At 42.1% G+C, this 18,916-nt stretch overlaps 1 protein-coding gene across 8 annotated transcripts in view; it reads right to left on the bottom strand.

Moving 5' to 3' along the window:
• Positions 1-89: 89 nt before the first annotated feature.
• Positions 90-18,916, bottom strand: part of NFIA (nuclear factor I A) — a 574,225-nt gene continuing 555,398 nt past the window's right edge. For all 8 annotated transcript variants that reach the window (XM_086717139.1, XM_086717143.1, XM_086717147.1 and 5 more), the window contains one exon: positions 90-7,641. In XM_086717139.1, coding sequence (XP_086573265.1) covers positions 7,624-7,641 — 18 coding nt within the window. In that variant the 3' untranslated portion in view covers positions 90-7,623. The remainder of the gene's footprint in view (positions 7,642-18,916) is intronic.

Genomic DNA, 18,916 nt, shown 5'->3' with positions numbered 1-18,916 from the left:
AAAGACCCGTCCATTCTCTTCCCCACTCTTCCCCGTTACTCACACAAGCACCCAGGTGTGATTTAAAGCAAATGAGGACACAGCTTCCATAGCATTAGCAATTTTTTATTTTTCCTTTTTTGTTGCATAGGAAATGCAGTACTTGCTTCCAGTAATTGTATTGTAATGTGAGAAGGTGGTAGCACTAATGGTTGAATACAAGAGTTAAACTAATCCACACCAGCTCAAAAAACCTGTGGAGATTTAGTTGAATAAGAATGGACGCCCACAGTGATTCTCAACCAATTACAAATTTTCACAGAACACAGTAAAACTAAAAGGGTAGCTATGAGAGTCAATACAAGTATACTAGAGGCACAGGGGGCCCGGCTCATAAAAACAAATGTCAAACCAAGTTATTAACACGGGGGGGTGTTTAGTTTCACAACGGATCTCTTTTCATCTCTGGAAGTGTTCGGTCCCCTACCCCCCAACAATTTAAAATGAAAAAAAAAAAAAACCCAAAAAACCGAGGTATCTTGAGTGGACAGATTTCCAAGGGTGGTGGGAAAGGTCCCCAGAGAACTTTGTTCTGCATTAAGAGGTCAAGGGTGTAGGGAAGGAGAATCACGTGTTTGCCTTTGAAAGTCTTTACTAAGGCCCTCCTAGAACCTGACAAAGCTCCAGCTCTAGGCTGAGTTAGTGTCTCAGTGGTGACTCTACCAAACGCCTTCACAGTGCAGACAGGCTGGTCTGAGACCAGGGAGAAAAAAATGGGAGCCGACCGCTCTCTCAAACCTCCACCCCAACATAGCCAGCGGCCTTGTGACCTTCGATTGAGATGTTAAAACAAAACAAAACAAAACAAAACAAAAAACATGCTGATGTATAGACTAGTACTAAAAAAATAAAAATAAAATAAAAAATAAAAAAAATTGAAAATAAGAATAACACAAATAGAATGGAGGGGGGGAAAGCTTCTGTCATCTTGAGAAGTCGAGCAGAAAACAGCAGGAAAAATAGCCCAGTTCATTGGGCAGCTATTTGCCCTTAAAAGCACTGTGCAGACACAAAAGTTCACCGGGCATGACCTGGTGAGTGTTTCCTCTCCCCCCGCAGGTGCTCTGGTTGGATTAGAGGGGGCACTCCCACCATACAGTCCTGTGGTCCTGTGGACACACTTGGGAAATTGTGTTTTTTGAATTAAAACGCATAAGGAGCCCACATGTGAAACTCACGATGCCTGGCACACAGGCGAGGTCCTGCCCCCGCATGCTGCGGCCTCCCCGTTCTGGAGCTCAACTGCAGGTGGTCCCCTATCTTCCTGAGCATTTCCGGCATCTACACCCCATCTCCCCATTCCCCTCATCTGGTCATGTGACCCTTTTGGGCAGAAAAGGCAGATGGGTGCTGGTTTAGGGCGGGGGAAAGGTGAGATGAAACATTTAATTTGGGAAGCAAGTAGTTTCAAATTTAGACCCAAAAAAAAGTATATTTAAAAAAAATCCCGTGTTAATAGCAAACTTCTTTTTCTTATGAATCGGGCCCAAAGTTTGTACAGAGTTTTATTTCTGAAGAAAATATTGCAACTGTGCATGAAACTAAATAGCCATGTGATTTCTTAAAGATTTTTTTCAATTTTTTTTTTTTTTCTTTTCATATGAGGAAGTCTGGTGTGAAGACGGATCAAGCATGGGTACCTGGCTGAACATTGTCCATTAAGAAAATGCTCCAGGGTCGGCATAGCTTCAGTCGAGGGTCAAGGAAAATGTCCCTCGCTTGGAAATGTTCTCAGAGTGTCTTCGTAGCACAGTTCTTGAAATACAAATGGTCGTTTTGAGACAAAAGTCTTGCCAGGGACTGATTTCTGAAATCAACCACCCATGCTTGTCCCCTAGGAAGAAGAAAACAAAAAACAAAAACGAAAACAAAAACACAAGTAATACTGAATTTAAGTAAATGTATACCTCCAAAATACTGAAAACAGCCGAAATCAAGAAAGACAGAATTTGCGTTCTCAGTGAAATACCTTAAACCTAGCTGACAAGAACCAAGTCAGAAAAAAAAAAAAAAAAAAAGACTAACATAACTTTGAGTAATATTCATACAGTTCACTAAGCATTATGGAATAGCATGCATTAATATTGTACGGTTATTTTACATCACCTATACCAGAAGGTCCTGACTGACAGCAAAGGCTACCGGTGTAGAAAAATCTTACTTCAGAAGAGCAATATAATACAGATTTCACAGGCACTACATTTTAATATATCAGGTATTATGCTGGTTTTCTTATAATTCTTTCTGTCCTAAAGCTGGCATTATAACAATGACCAAAAAGGCAAGGATTGAAGTAAACGGAAAGTAGATACCAAAGTTGATATAGTTTTTTTTTTTCTTCAGATAGATTAGTGCATAGTTCTCATGCAGATAAACACTGCTATGCATTTACACTGTTGGAAAGCAGAGTGAATTGAGCCCAAGTTGTCACATTGGTGTAAATCATTTTGTCAGCCTGTTATAGCACCATGTAATGGATTTGCATTAAACATTAAATTGATTTCAGAATTGGTGACACAGTATTCACTACAGTTAAGTGCTATGGAACAGCTTCAATGTTACCTGCTATCTATCAAAGCAATTTTCATCCCACTGCTTTTTTATTGGAAAAAAAATAAAAGGAAAACATACACGACACTAATTAGGCAAATGCACAGCCTTGGACGTGGAGAAGGCAGAGCGGGTTTACCGTCAGACAGTAAATACATGCATTGACTTCAGGACGAAATTGGCCTCGGAAGCCGATTTGAATGAAAGCCCTGCCTGTGGGCAGTGCAGCTTTCTGAGACGAGACTGTCCTGGGACAGATCTCGGGGTTGTGGGGGGGGGGGGGGTTGGTGAGGCGCCACTGAAGCTCTCCTTACACTATCATGCCAGTGGTGTTTTGAATTTGTTCTATGGAGGCCTGCTACCGGGAAAAAAAAACAAAAACAAAAAAAAAACCTGACAGAAAGATAGAAGGAAAGAAAGAAATATGGGAGAGAGACAGAGACAGAGAGAGAGAGAGAGACCACCACCATTATGGACAAAAAGATATTTCCAGAGACATGATGCAAAGTACATTAAACGACATTCTTAGAAATCCCTCCCCTCCCACCCCACCCCCCCCAAAAAAAATCACAAGGGAAAAAATGTTTTTCTTAATCCAGATTTTGTAAATACTTGATGATGCTGTAACTACAGTATTCAAGGTGTAGGGGGATAAAGGTTTGAAAAGTAAAAGACAAGCTTTTTGAGGGATGGGTTTTGCATATTGCTGTGGGCTGAATGAACACCATGACTCTGGAAAGTCGGGGTTCCCTTACACTTGGGCTGTCAGAGAATGAAGGATGCAAGCTTGGGGAGGTGTACTTTCTTGTTGTCGTGGGCTTGCAGGGTTGGGGGCGGGGAGGAGCTGACACCAATAGAGGCCATGCCAGGATGTGAAGAAACAGAAAAGTTTGCCCGAACCTCAAAGCAAAGTGAAAGGCTCTGGGATGGATAGAGTGGCATTAGGGAGAAGGCCTCTGCCCGTGAATGATCAGAAAAGGAGCATTTTAGTGGCAGGGGATGGGCCAGGAGAAAAAAAAAAAAAGCATATAGAAAAATGATCAGATTTAGTGTTTGTGCCTCTGACTTCAGTTCCCAAAGAAAAAAACGTGGAGAGTGATTTGAGGGACTTCTCTTTGCCAATATTGTTAATGCCATTTGATGGGAGAGAAAAAATTCAAATGTGTCTCAGAATCAAGGGCGGGGCCTTTCCACTGGGCCAGCCCTCAGCCTGTCAGTCTACACACCCCAGGTAGCAAAGTCTTCCTCAAACATCTTCGCTTGGCTTTCATCTAAAAGGTAAACACTCAGCTTGTTGGTGTTTCTTTTTTCCTGCTTGATCACAACTGAACTAGTTTCCTGCTGCTTTCTGGACAATGAAACATGAACAAAAATGTAACTTAGTGTATTTAATACTTAACCCCTGTTCGTTATCACCCTAGACTGCCTCCTTAATGTTTTAAAGCCTTTAAAACATTTTTTTTTCCTGCAAATCTGTTCAGAGTTCCCTAATTTTAGCTTCATCAAACTGAATACAACAAAATACCTTCAAAAATACAGCATACCTGTAACGTCCATTTACAATGGTTTTTCAGTAGACCTATACTTCTCAAGCATAGGAATATGCTATACCATTGAGAGAAAAAAATAACTGTATTTAAATACTTACAAAAAAAAAAAAAAAAGGAAACAGGAAAGTTTTAAACTTAAATCCAGTTCCCGAGGTGGGGGAGGAGGGCGGGGGGGGGGGGGCGGGAAAGAAAGAAAAGCAATTCTATGAACGCTGCCTTTATAATGGACAATCAGAAATTTCACTAGGCTAATTTGACAGAAATGTTTCCTCATTTAAACAACATTACAAAAGTCCTGCGTTATAAAATAGGGTAGAATAAATCAGTGTAATCAATAAAACTATACAACAATACAAATTACATATCTTCTGAGCGGGCAGTTTATCCTCTCTCTTTGCAGTCATGACTACAACATGCTCACTAGAAACAACTAAAACTGCCCAAACTATTGCTTAGTTTGTTTTGTTTTAAAAAAAGGGTGCAATTTTATTGTATATACAACCAATTTACTGGTAATACCTTGGCTTATAGCAAAGGTTCTGACAAAATGTTTGTCTAGGCTTTTTTTCCCTTCACTGTGAAGCACTGAAAGCTGCTATTTTTTTTTCTTTTTTTTTTTCTTTTTTCTTTTTTTTAGTGCACATATGTCATAAGAAAGTAATGCCCAGCTAAGTGCTATCGGGGAAGGCGAATTATGCTGGCTGGCTATAGGAAGTGACACCATATACTGACAACCACACCACACAAGAGCGTCAAACGACTATTCAACCACTTATCAGACACATATGAAAATCCAAAATGTTTTATTTTATTTTTTTTTCCTTAAATAGAGATAACCAGTAAACAATTTTCAGAACTTGGAAGTTTAAAAACGTGCATATAAAAATGGGCATTATATCCTTTTTATTGAATGTGGATTGACTGCGGTCTGCTAAGAAAAATGGGGTGTGGGAGCTGAAGAAAAAGGAAGTTGTCTTTTTTTTTTTTTAAGGCTTGCTTGTGAAAGGAACAGTTGTAAAAACAAAATTGCTTGAAGCAGGGTCAGCTTAGTGCTTCACAGTTTGACTGCTTCTCTAAGAGGAGCCCTTCCTGCGCACGTGCATTCAAAAATCACAAAAAAAGTACAAAGACAAACACCTAAAACACACTGCGTCAAGTGCAGCACCGACTTTGGTCAAATAAAAAAAATAAAAGAAAAATTAATAATCGCTAAGCTTTTCTACACGATATAAGCAGGTATTGCATATTTTCATATATCTGGGGGGAAAATAAAGGAAGACTCCAAATAAATTGTAAAATGCAGCAACATCCAAAATACTGATATTCTAAGCCATCTACAGATCTCAGAATAGCACTGCCACTGACCACAGAGGACAATAAAGACTACTCCTATCTGCGGAACAACTAACTTTCTATTTAGTTCTAGATGTTGAAACTGACGATGGCTGACATAAAAGTCACATTTACAAAAAGTGTCTCCAAATGCTTGACTAGGGAAAAACCCCTTTCAATAGAGGAGCATATGTGCAACAATTCCACAAATAATCGCTATCCAGGGCAAGGCACATTGATATGGAATTTTTGTTTTCGTGCAAATTAAGGAAAAAAAACAAAACAAAACAACATTGTTTCGGGGGAAAGATGAGGAGCAAAGTGTCTTCCCAAGAATTTCAGTTACTTGATTGTATAGGACAGTAGTAGAACCCTTCTGAAGGGCTGAAAAACATAGTTTAAAGGCAAGTGCCTAGAGTAGGGATTACAATATTGTGTCTTAATGCACTCTACTTTATCCTACATTAACTATATAAAAATTAGTTACTAACACTAGAACATGCAGAGACTTTCTCTGATCAGCAGGGCTTGCCAACCAGAACGTATATATATGTATAGTATAGGAAACCTTCTTGAAGTTGCATGGGAAGCAAAGGGGTGCTTCGCTGTCTGGTAGAAAAATCACTTGCACTTTTTTTTGTATGTTTTTTTGTTGTTTTTTGTGTGTGTGTGTTTGTGTGTGCGTGTGTGTGTGTGTTTACATAAGATACAGGACATTTGGGGGTGCAAACTTTTTTTTTCCCTAACAGGTACCCTTGATCTGAATGGGCACCAGCATTTGTGTCAGTATTGGTTTTATCATCATCATCATTATTATTATTTTCCCATAGCCCAGTTCAGGGGCGCAAAGGTCTTTAAAAGTTCTGGACAATCTCTGGTACAATGAAGTGTCTGATAACTGATAAATCCTATGTTGCTGGATACATGTAAAAATTTTCAGAATTGGCATAATCCATTATAGTGACTTCTAGCTTATTATAAAATTAACAGATACCATGATTTCATTTTAGTTATGTGCTTTGATAACAGAAAATAATTAATTAGCATTTAATGTAGTTAACATATCGTGGTAAAAGCACCATTAGATTTGTTTTTTGTTTTTTTTTTTTTAAATTTTCCTTCAGTTTTTAAAGGGATACAAGTTTAACAATAAAAAACATAAAAAGCAAAAATAGCTCCCCTTTTTCTTGCAAGGCTGTTTTTTTACCCCAATAATTTAGAGTCCTGGGGTGGAAGGACTTGAAAAACAAAAATAGAATTTTCAACAATCTCTATCTTACAAAGATATTTAGCTATCCAATGAAATTGCACTTTACTCATTTCAAAATTCGATTGTTTTGATTGATTCCTGTCAGTTTCTGTCAAAACAGACCATCTTCCCCATTTCCACGTGAATTTGTGTGTCATTGTTGAAATTGTTGAAAAAATGTTTTTTTTTTTAAATGTAAGTGCAGCATTTCACAACTTTTAAAAAACTGAATAGTAGTAGTAGTTTGTCATTTCGGAATTGTTCTGCAACGTGAGTGGATTCACTGTCCTTGTGGGCCATGTTATATATTTAACTGCTGACTGCTGAACCAAAACCAAACTAAAAGAAAAAATAAAAAAGGAACATAACTGCATTTTCTTTCTCCAATATGTTACAGAAAAACATTGCCCTTTGACTGTCCCGTAAGTTATATATTGCAGATCTCAGCTACTACAAAAGATTTAGTTCTCCATGTGCCTCCCGATGACTCAAGGAGGCTCACACCTGTGTGGGTAAATTCATGAAATACTGTGAAACAGCCAGGCTCCGTAAGGAAAGTGTGTTACAACGGGAAGTCAGTGAGCAAGGGTAGACCTCCGCTAGCCACATCACCTAATGCTCACGCTACCACGGGAACACTCCACGTGTTACAAAGCCCAACCATTTCCAGCACCATATGAGAAAATTACAACAGTCCCTAAAGTATTTAAAAAAAAAATCCCAAAAGGTTATGGCCTTTGCTGTTTGACCATAATGCTCGCTGTTTCCATGTACAAGTTGATTTGATTCTCCCCTTCCACTGACAGTGAAGTTGTAACCGCGCTGGGTTGAGGATGCGTCCATGTTACAGAGTTGAGAAGGGGTCAGGTGGTCTGTCTGGTGGATGGTGGGACGCTGCGACTTTTATCCCAGGTACCAGGACTGGAAGACAAAAGGAAGAGAGTGATTAGAGGTACAATTTCGAAAGTAACGTATTTTAGAAGTTGCCCTTCCAACCAAGAAATTGGGATCTGTATCAGGAATGAAGGGGAGGAAGGGGGGCGGAATTTTCTGGGGAGGTAGAGGATTGACAAACAGTAGTAAATATTGAGTCACTGAAGCTAATCTTATTCCTCTGAAGTTAAAACTCAATGACTTCATTGAGGTTTGCCAACATTCTGAATGTGTCTTAGAAATAAAGTATTTGTGTGCCATATATATATATATATATATATATATATATATATATATATATATAGCAATCTACAGGAGGGCACGGCACGGAGCTCAATCACCTGGTCACTGAGTCTTCAGTGCCCAGCAGTGCCTGGAGTAGAAGGTTCTCAACAAAAAAGTGTTCAATGAATGGACAATGGGTGAGGGGAGAGGTTTCACGGGCTGATCAAGGTCTATTTTGATGATTTTCACATCTTTTTTTTTTTAATATTCCCTCTTTTTAGTTATTTACATTTTATTTTAATCACCTGGTACTCATCATGACAGGTGCACTCCTTAATCCCCATCACCTATTTCTTCCATTCCTACCCACCTCCCCTCTGGTAACTATCAGTTTATTCTCTAGTTCAGAGTCTGTTTCTGGGTTTGTCTCTCTCTCCCCCCCCCCCCTTTGCTTGTTTGCTTTGCTTCTTAAATTCCACACACGAGTGAAATCATATAGTACTTGTCTCTCACTGATTTCACTTAGCATTATACTTTCTAGCTCCATCCATGTCATTGCAAATGGAAGATTTCATTCTTTTTTATGGCTGAATAGTATTTCAGTGTGTGTGTGTGTGTGTGTGTGTGTGTGTGTGTGTGCACGCATATACACACATTCTTCATCCATTCATCAAGCGATGGACAGTTGGGCTGCTCCTATATTTTGGCTATTGTAAATAATGCTCTATAAACATAGGGGCGCATGTATCCCTTTGACGCAGAGTTTTTGTACATTTTGGGTAAATACCCAGTAGTGCGATAGCTGGATCCCAGGGTAGTTCTAGCACATCTCCTTTTCAATGAGATGTAGGCACTAAAGATGGTATTGTGACATTCTTTTAACAGGTACAGATGGTCAATAGTGATACAAAAATAAGTGGAGGTGAATTAGAAAAAGTGGCGTACCAAGAGTCCTGCGTATTTAGGCAAGTCACAGCACCTCTTTTATACCCCGTCTCCTTATATGTGCAGGAGGTAGATTTTATGACACAAAATGCTTTCAGCTCACTATTTCTAAAATAATATTTTCAAAAATGACAGATAACAATCAAGTGATATCAATACCGCACCCTATTACCTGCCATGAGGTCCAAATGACAAAAACGAGGCCACTGCATAGCCTGTGTTCATGCTTTTGCTCATTTAGCATTTATTTAGAGACTTCCATATGCCTGCTGGGCCCTGTTACCAGTTACCTTTCCAAAAATCCTCAGGTGATGAGCTTTGGACAACAGTCCGGTGATATATCACTTTATATGCTGGAGTTTCTTTCTCTGCTGCCTACACAAAGTGACCAGTTATGGTCTAATATCAGAGTCAGTTTCTCAAGTGAAATAGAGAAGCACGTGGCTTTCGCCAACTTTTCTCTGGTGATACCCTGCCAAGTTCACCATATTCATCATCATTCACAGCAAAATCATCAACTTCCAGCAACAGTGAATGCCTGTGAAAATCACTGAGTTGGCACTCTCAGAAAGGGGGTACAACTGAGTTGATTCAGTCCAATGAAGGTTCATCGGTGCCCAGGAGATTCAATTAGGTGAATTAAGGACTCTGATACCAGGGATAAATGGCAAAGTGATAGCTACATGGAGGTGGGTATGAGATTTCCTGGTCACACAAGCTACCTTTGATTTCCAGAGGACTTGAAACACCTAAGCCTAAACCGTAAAACGACTCATCCTGGGTACTTTTCGATGTCTTCTTTGACCACATGCTTTGAGGGAACACAATATAGCCTCTTGTGTCCCGAAAGGAAATCATCCTGGCAAATACACGGCCTAAATCCAACTGGACAAAAGGAAGAAGAGGGGGGAAGAGAAGAGAGGGCAGGCGAGCCCCCAAACCGTATTTTTAGTAGGCCTCTCCTACTCACGCTGATGGACTCACGCTGCAGCTGCATTCTCTCGTCAACAAAACAGTCTCAAAGTTTGGGTGCGTCAAATCACGCTTACAGATTTTCTGTTCTCACACTTTCTAAGTCAGTTGTGAAATCCCAGCCTTCTTCAATCTGACACTGCATAGTAGCTCTTGAAGCAAACATCGGGGACCCAGGGAGTCAGCAGGGGGAGCAGTTTTCCATACCACGGTTTCTGGACACAACCTCAGAGTGCTACAAAAATCTGCAATGCCTCTGCACTTCTCTTAAAAAGCAAAGCAAAAAAAAAAAAAAAAAAAAAGTTTCTTCACACATCTTACTATTCAGTGTGTGCCTTGCCGACAAGGTTACCCCAGAGCAGCTCTGTAATCCTTCACTGAAATAGGCTTTATTGATTGCTCTGGTCTATTGTTCTCTTTTCAAGTCCCCCAAGTTCAAGTTCATCCTGGTGTTACATCATGTCTGGTTGCTAAGAGCAACCAGACAGACCCAGACGTGACTATCATTAGCAAGAAACCCTCCGTTCTCCTCCCACCAACCTTCCAGTGGCTCTGACGTAGCAGGCCCACTGCAAACACATTGAAGTATTTATTCTGCCTAATTTATGACCTACACAGCAAGCAAGACCCCCACTCCAAAAACCAACACTGTTGTATATTTAATTAATCTGTCTTTCTCTGGCACTTGGGAAAGTTAGACAAAGGACTAATTATTGTGTTTCACTCTCCATACTTTTCTTTGGTGGGGGTGTGTGTGTGTGTGAATATTTGCATGGGAAAGAAAACTACAAGGCCTAGCATTGCCCCCCCCCCACTTTTTCTTTTTGCCCTATTGACATTTCATGAAATACTTTAGCTGCTTAAGGGAATTAGAAAAAAAAAATGTGATGTGAATGTTACTCCTTCTGAGTTGGTATTCAGTAACACAAATCAACTCATGACATGTTTAAATTTAAATGCTAACCACACACTCTCAGAGTTACTTTAAAGGTTAGTTTTTAATCAATAGAAGTTGCTGACTCCGGGTTTTTGAGCTGCGCACTGCAGCTCTTGGGCTTTTGTCTAACGTTAGAGCTTTCAAACTTTTTTTTTTTCCTTGAGATGATTTTAGCAATGATTTTCAGACACAGAAGGCTATTGTGCTCTGACCAGCAACATGTCAATAGAGAAGCGAGTTGCCCTGTGGTGTGGTGTCAATATGACTCCTGAAGACATGGGTTGGGGGTCTTTAATAACCCGTGAAAAAAACTTAATTAACCCTTTCAGGCCCAAACCAAAACCTATTCTTAAACTTTTTCACTCCTGTAATTTGACCATTAGTACTTATTTCAACATCACACTAATCTTCATGACAATGAACCCAGCTACTTGACCAAGGCTTTCCCCAAATGGGAAGTCAATCCTTTAGGGGAGCCATACAGGGAATTTGTTTTTCGTTATTTTTTTTTGGTTTTTGAAGTTCTTTTTGGGCGGGGGGGGGGGGGGGGGGTAGGGGGGGGGCTGGGGGGTGGGGGCGGAAATGAGGTCTCTTTGATTAAATCATTCCTTTGCAGAGATAGCAGATAAACAGTTATAATCATAATCAAAAAACGTATCCATTTCACTGAATTATTTTCTCATGATCTGTTTGTAACTGAGACATTCCTAATTCCTTTATGGGGAATGTTATAGCTGCACATGTATAAGCCGCTTGATTTTTAGAGACTTCCATGAACTACTACTAACATCAAATGGACAAGATAGTGTGTGGAAAAGCCTGCTTTTCTCTTCTTGTGATATTTTGTTAGCAAATCTATTATGCAAGCAGTGCCAGTTTCAAAATATCACTTGAAGAATGACTCTGCGCATTTTCTTCTTGGGTCGTACAAGCAAAATATAAAAAACAGTCTGAGGTTGTTAAATTGTTGGGGTTGGGTAGCAAAAAATCACCAGGAAAATGGTGCCACACTAAACAAAGTTCATTGATGGAGAGTCAAAAAATGGTCTTCAGATATGTACTGATGCAAGCTTATATTTTATATGGTTTCTGCCTTCATACTTTATATGCCCTTAATCTAACCTACTGTATCCAGATGGACTACAAAGGAATCTCTCTGTCCCTTATCTGCAGCGAGTTCCAATATTACAATACAATATAGGATGATGTTATCTTGATACATTTACATTAAGGAAGTAAACACAGAGCTTTGATCTATTTTTTCCTCAGGGACTTTCAGCTCTAGTTGTTTTGGAGGTCCGTAAATCCACAACTCCCACAGAGGCGCTAGTTAAGTAAAATTACCCTGCTACACTCACAATTTCTACAGTTTGGGATGTGCTGGAGGTGGGGGGGCGAAATGGCGGGGGAGGGTAATTGTCCTCTCTCAGTGTTCAAGGTGAAACATCAAAAGAAACCTGCAGTCCAGGACCCGAGCTCAGCTTTCCTTTTCTCCAGTCAAATGAAGAAGTAATCTCATCAGGTTGGAAAGTGCTGACTAAGGATTTAATAAAGTGCCTGCAGATGTGGCGTCTCTAAGGTATTCAACTCATGTAATGCAAAACAGCTCCACGCTGAATGTGCTTATAAAATTTCATTTAACCATTGCAGCGCGAAAAAAAAAATTTTTTTTTTCAGCGTTCTCTAAGGAGTTTTATCACACTTCCCGCCCCTTAATTTACAGCTCCATGAAAGTTGGAATCCCATTCTGCTGGGATTCTGGAATACTCACAGTAGTCAGGTTTTATGAGCCATAAACAATATCTATCCGGCTGCATCCTAAACAGGAAGGCTGAAATAGCAGTTGGCACCCTCTGGCAGTGCCAGGCTCTCTCCTTCCTTATGCCCCACGGGGAGCAATTAGGAAACTCTTCCAAACTTTGGTCATGAGGTGGCCCGAGACATGGTTGAAGAAGACTCAACTCCTTAGTGAACGACACACATTCTAATGTGAATAACAACTTTTTTTTAAAGGCCTTTTATAGACTCTTCTCACTAACAGGGCAGGATGTATATCTTAACAACAAAAGGAAATACAAGTCTCTTTGAGATAGCTAATATTTTACTTTAACCAAAAAAAAAAAAAACAAAAACCCAAGAAAAAAAGGGAGGGTGCAGGGGGTGTGGATGGGGAGGGTGGAACAGACTGTGACGCAGCAGAATCTGTTTTTCAAATTAAAAAGTTAAACAAAAGGCCTCAAGGGCAAAGTTGAACACTGCGGAAGGAGGCTGTTAATGTGGAATCCAGAACTGGGTGTGACGCCTCGTTTTCTTCTCCACACAAGGTGGGTTATTTAAGGACATTCACACACATAAAAAGGAGACATGCAGATACAGGGGGGCCTCTGTCCCCACCCCGCAGGCAGGCCCGCCTGTTCATCAGCCCCAAAGAGGACGCTACCAACCAGGACCACATGAGTTGTGGTCACCATTTTGACTCTTCTCTTGAGGAAGTGCTGTATCTCTGCGGGGTCACACTCATCCAGTTAGTCATTTTTGGCTTCCTGCTCTTGTTTGGAGGAGCAAAAAGCCCAAGGTTTAGCCCAAATGAGTTGCCCTTGGCAAATCAGCCAAAAGCCCTGTAGCTCCCCCGCCCCCTTTCAAGACAACAGAAATGGACCACCTTCTGAGTTTCTCAAATCAGTAGACACCATTTTGGAGCACTTCTTCCCTCAATCCACAAGCACTAGGGGCCTAATGTGTGCTCGGTGCTATGTACACTAGGCTCTGGGGGGAGACTCCTTGAGTCGTTGTGCAGAAAGAAGGCGCTGAATTGCAGCCTTCTATAGCTTTCATTGCTGTTCTCACAGTAGGATCTTTATCAACTTAATATCAACGGATGAGGCTGAGCATGCAATGTCCCAGGGACCCAGGATTGAGTCCTACTTTTTCCCTTAACTAGCTGTGGGATTTGAAGTAAGCTGGTCTCTGTCCTCGGGCCCCCAGAGGGTTGCTGTGAGGGCCATTCTGCATTACAGGAGAGGAAGGCAGATTTTCACACTGGTTTCTTCTGAAAAAGGTGCCATGCTGTACACAGGTGTCAGTTATTGGTATCGCCAGCCATGGGCTTTGATCCCTGCCGTCATTTTTCTTGTCTGATTTTGTTAATTAAAGAAAACCTGTTTTCAATAACGCTAAACCAAGACTTGTTTATTGTACAGGAAACTGTTAAAACATCAATGGGCCATGATTGGCCCCACTTACCTTTGTGGCCTTATCTTTTCGCTGCTTATACTCAACACTTGTGCTGTGTTAAACTTCTTCCAGATCCCCCAAAGCCAAATGCTTTCTCCCTGCTGGGCCTTGGCACAGGCTGTCCCCCTCTCCTTGGCTTGGCTAACACTTGCTAGCTCTTGCGTTCTCAGATTAGCATCCCTTCTTCCAAGGGGTCTTTCTCGAGGCCTTTCGTCCCAGGGTTTACCTCTGTCATAGTCACTGAGCTTTAATTACCTGTTTTCTCCCCAAGAAAATGGATACATTCTTGAGTGTGGCATCCCCAGTGTCTTGCCCAGTGTCTGGCACAGAGTAGGCACTTACTAAATACTGTCAAGGAAAGAAGGAAGGAAGGAAGGAAGGAAGGAAGGAAGGAAGGAAGGAAGGAAGGAAGGGGCAAGCTATCTTAGAGGTTCTGGAAACCTAGTATCAGTTACCCCAACAGGGCATTTAGATGGATGACTTCTAGCATGGCTGTGCCATATCTGTGCTCACGTCACATGGCCATGCCTCCCCAAATGACAGGCGCTCTCCCGAGAGAGAGGAACAGGTCTCCACACGCCGCCCCAGGCAGTTCTGACTAAAGAGCTGCTGCAGTGGGACCAACTGTGGCCAACTGCGTCAGTAGCATGTGCAATAGTTTTGTAACATGGACTGCTGCCTACTTACTACAAGCACAGAGGAGTTGTCCAAACCACCGCTCCCTGGAGAGTGACCGTGTTGCTCCCGGCCAAGACCTCTGTTTGGTTCAAACCTCAAGACGGGAAAACACTAATCTTTTTACCCAATGAGCCATCCGGCACCTCCAAACCTTGAGAGTACGTACACAATCCAGTTATTCTGACCGTTGTTCCAAAGTCTAACTCTTTCGCTGTATTCCAACTTGCCCTAGTGTTTGCCTCACCATCAAGTAATGTTTTTTGTTTTTGTTTTTGTTTTTGCCCCCCCCCCCCCCCCTTTACATTTTCATCTGAGGAATCTTTTACCTCACGAAACCAGAGACTTCTGAATTAACAACGGCACTCAGGCCCACTCACATTTGCTCTGCGGACTTCCTGGAGGGCTGTCCTCATTGTGGTAGAGCTGGGGCCCTGGAGGCCGAGTTAGCAGAACCTCATCATTTAACTAGTATGCACCATTATGTACTAGTTAAATCATCTTAGGCGAGTTAGCATTCCCCAATCTTGGTTTTAGACTCCATGAAATGGAGATAACAACTTTATCAGTTTTTATGGGGATTAGATGAGCTAATGCCTGGACAGAGGCAAGCACAGAAAACCAGAACGCCAGGGTAACTGAATTCTCTAACTGTAGCATGTGGACAGGCCCTAAAGTCCACGTGAGACGCAAGGAGGACCGGTTCCCTTGGAAAGTCATGGCCCGACAAGGCGTTTTTCTCTCATTTAATGATATAATTTCTTAGTTAAAAGTAGCAGCTGCATCAGTTCCATTTCCCCAGTTGCAAGAGAAAGTTCTTGAGAAAATAAAAATCTGTCTTTAATTGCGGTATTAAAATCAGAACAGCGAAACCAACCACACAAAAGGAATTGGCTCAAGTTTATGAAAGGCATTTGGGCCCTTGCCTTGCAAGGCTCAACTGCACGCCTTGGAAGTTGGGGGTGAGCGGGGGAGAGGGGAGGTGGGGAGGGAGGGAGTAGTCAGGCAACCAAGTGGGACAGAAACAATCCTATTTTGGTTTTTGTTAGCGAACGGCATACTACATAGATCAGAGACTTCTTATAAAATACAAACCCCCACTGTACACAAAGCACAGGAAAATGTGAGGAAAAAAGGGAAAAACTAAAAGCAGCTTAGGGTGTGTTAACGCTGCTATTCTGTCAGCTTAAAGAGTATTTTATGCTTGATCAACAGCTCTTTTTTATTGTGCTTTTCTTTCATTCATTCAAGACATCAAAGCCGGGCACCACCAGTGTACCTGCCTTCTGGAGCCGCTTGTGAGGGGGTTCTAATGAAGCACGACTCTGGGAGCCGGAGACCCCCGTGGACACGGCAGTTCAAAGGGAATATTTCAACAATGATTACATTTTGTAAATCTTTTTATGAAAGAGACAGCTTATTTCCTGCTTTTTCATGAAAAATAGATTCTATCCATTAAAGTGAGCCCGCGCCACGGAAGCTGCTTGAGATCTGAGGTGCAGCGTGGAGATTAAGGGGACAACGACCCGATGAAATCGTCCAGAGTTCCTATCTGTTTGGCTGGGTTAGCACCGCCGGATTTTCTGGGTGGAGCCCAGACAGTGCCCGGATGGCTGGCTCTGCCTCGGAAACGCAGTGACAAGGGCGCTTCGCGGTTTATTTTCAGGAGGGCCTGGTGTTTACTGTTTGTTCTTTTCTCTTTTTTTTCTTTCCTTCCTTCCTTCCTTCCTTCCTTCCTTCCTTCCTTCCTTCCTTCCTTCCTTCCTTCCTTCCTCTTTCCTTTCTTTCTTTCTTTCTTTCTTTCTTTCTTTCTTTCTTTCTCTTCTCTTCCTTCCTTCTTTCTTTCTCCTTCCTTCCTTCCTTCCTTCCTTCGTTCCTTCCTTCCTTCCTCTTTCTTTCTCTTTTCTTCCTTCCTTCCTCTTTCTTTCTTTCTTTCTTTCTCTCCTTCCTTCCTTCCTTCCATTCTTTCTTTCGTTTTTTGAGTCTACGAAGTCCAACCCAAATATCAGAAAGCATTAAGGCAAGCCCTTTTACCGCACAGAGGAAAGATGAAAGATTTTAGTTACAGATTCATTAAATGTTGTGTTTTAATGCCCTGAAATGGGACAAACCCTTTTGCATGTGGGAAGTTTGCCATTAAAAAACTGGCTCTGGTTTGAAGATACAATACAGGCTTTATGATTGGCTAATGTCTGCCCCAAAGGCAAAAATAGAGAAGGCAAGCTACCCTTTCGTGATTTTGATTTTCAGTTTTAAGATCATCTTTCCTCTAGTCTTTTTTTTCCTTTTTTTTCTTTTCTTTTCTTCTTCCTTTTTTTATTTTTTGTTTTTTGGTGGCAGAGAGAGTTGAGTACAGTAGGGATGGCAGAGAGAATATGATTTCCTAGGGAGCTATGAAATGAAAAAAATGTATGTTTTCTACACATCAGATTCCAACTTTAATTAAATGCCTGTTGTCTAACAAGCACAGACAGTCACACTTGGGGCTGGCCCAATAGTGGCCGGGGGAGGTAACCTTTCTTGTTTAAAAAGAGAGGCGTGGGAGTGGAGGTCAGAGCTCAGCAGAGCGTGGCCACATTGTAATAATCATTCCACCCAGTGCTGCTCTGCTCCTGCTCTTCCCCCAGAGCGGAAAAGACCTTCCCAAACACCGCTCAGGTTCACGGCGCATCTATCATGTAGATTTGGTGTTGGGATTGTGCAGGTAGAGAAAGTCTGGAAAGGGGAAAAATAACATTAAAGCGAAAAGTAGTCCAGTTATTACAAAAATTCTCGCAGAGCTATCCTGCAATAGGATGACAGAGGATCTGGTTCTTTGCCAGGAACGAATTCCCAAACTAACCTTTTCAGCCAAGAAGTCCCTTTTAGGCACTGGATGGCATCTGCCACCTTTGCACCTTTCCACCCCAGCTGGCACCAATTGTGAAGGCCCAGAGCACAGGTCTTTGCTTCCTACCCCTTTTAAGCGCCCTCCGTTCACGGTCCAGGGTCCTTCCTCCCGTCCTTTCCAGCCCGGTTTCCGGCCCCCTTCCCACCCCTCCACCCAGTCTCTTTCTCTCCCTCTCCACCTGGGTTTGAGCCCCCCACAGGAATGAGGGCAGACCCCTCCTCTCCCAAAGTCCACACAAACCAACAGTCCTTCCTACTCCATTCACTGGATTAAGAAAGGCCTCGAAGAAGAGCTCAGTCAGCTGCAACCACGACCACCCCGCCTGGCAGCTGGAGTGGAGGGCTTCTGGAGTGAGCCAAAGAAACGAGGCTCAGAAGCAGATTTGGGACAGAAGGTGGAGGAGCCTGGGGCATCTTAGTTCTCTCATTCACGAGGAAAGAGAGGCTGGGGAGATACACCTCCTCACTCACAGGACTGTGAATCGGGAACCCCCCCCCCCCCCCCCACTCCAGTCGCTGGTTGCCCTGGGACTTAGGCACACAAGGAGGCCGCTCTGATAGTACTCACAAAAATCCCATTCCTAAACTTTCTTTACCTTCCAGGAACGCCTGCATTTCGATTTCACTAGTTCCAGGACTTATCTTTTCCTCGTTCACAGTGTGGATGGGATGCTGGGGTAAAACTGCTCATGTCCCTCATTGAGGCTGGAGTGAGCTTGGCCATGGAAAATGCCAGAGACTTAACTTCTAGTTTTTGTGACTTAGGGGGTCCAACTTAACTTATCTGCAAAACAGGCCTGGGTATACCAGTTATCTCAGCATTTGGGGCAGGAAATAACAAACATAAAAAGACAAAACTTTGAAATACTGGCCTAAATGACTTTGAGATGCCGGCCCCAAGCGCAAGCAACATCATCACGGGAGGCGTTGCTGGCATCTGGATGGCAATGGGGTGGGGTCAAGGCTTCCTCTGGGCCAACTACCCTCCATAGAAATAGAATGGTTTCCCCGAGCCCAGTCAAAGCTCCATGTGGTATCCCCGAAAGCACACACCAGGGATCAGTGAACAATGCTTTCCTCCTCCTTCTGAAAATGTGGTGGGATTTAGGGTTTTATGGCAACACAACTTGTCTTTGTTAAGACGTGACTTGCAAAACAAACCCACATGGGGGAGTTGGCAGTTTCAAATGACAGTACTTTTTTTTTTTTTTTTTAATGCTGAAACAGCAAATGCTTTTTATGTTCAGATTTATTTCCTTCTAAATTTGTAGATTAAATTTACAACTGAGCAATATTCATTACTACAAACAATTCGATTCTTCCTGAATATTTCTCAGGGAGGTGAGTGGGAAGCCTCTTGGTGGGGCTGGGGTGGGAGGGGGGGTT

Source organism: Puma concolor, chromosome C1, assembly GCF_028749965.1.
Source record: "Puma concolor isolate L17-30 chromosome C1, mPumCon1.1.hap2, whole genome shotgun sequence".
Lineage (NCBI taxonomy): Eukaryota > Metazoa > Chordata > Mammalia > Carnivora > Felidae > Puma > Puma concolor.
The sequence above is the reverse complement of the archived record's forward strand: the minus strand, read 5'-3'. Positions and strand labels throughout refer to the sequence as shown.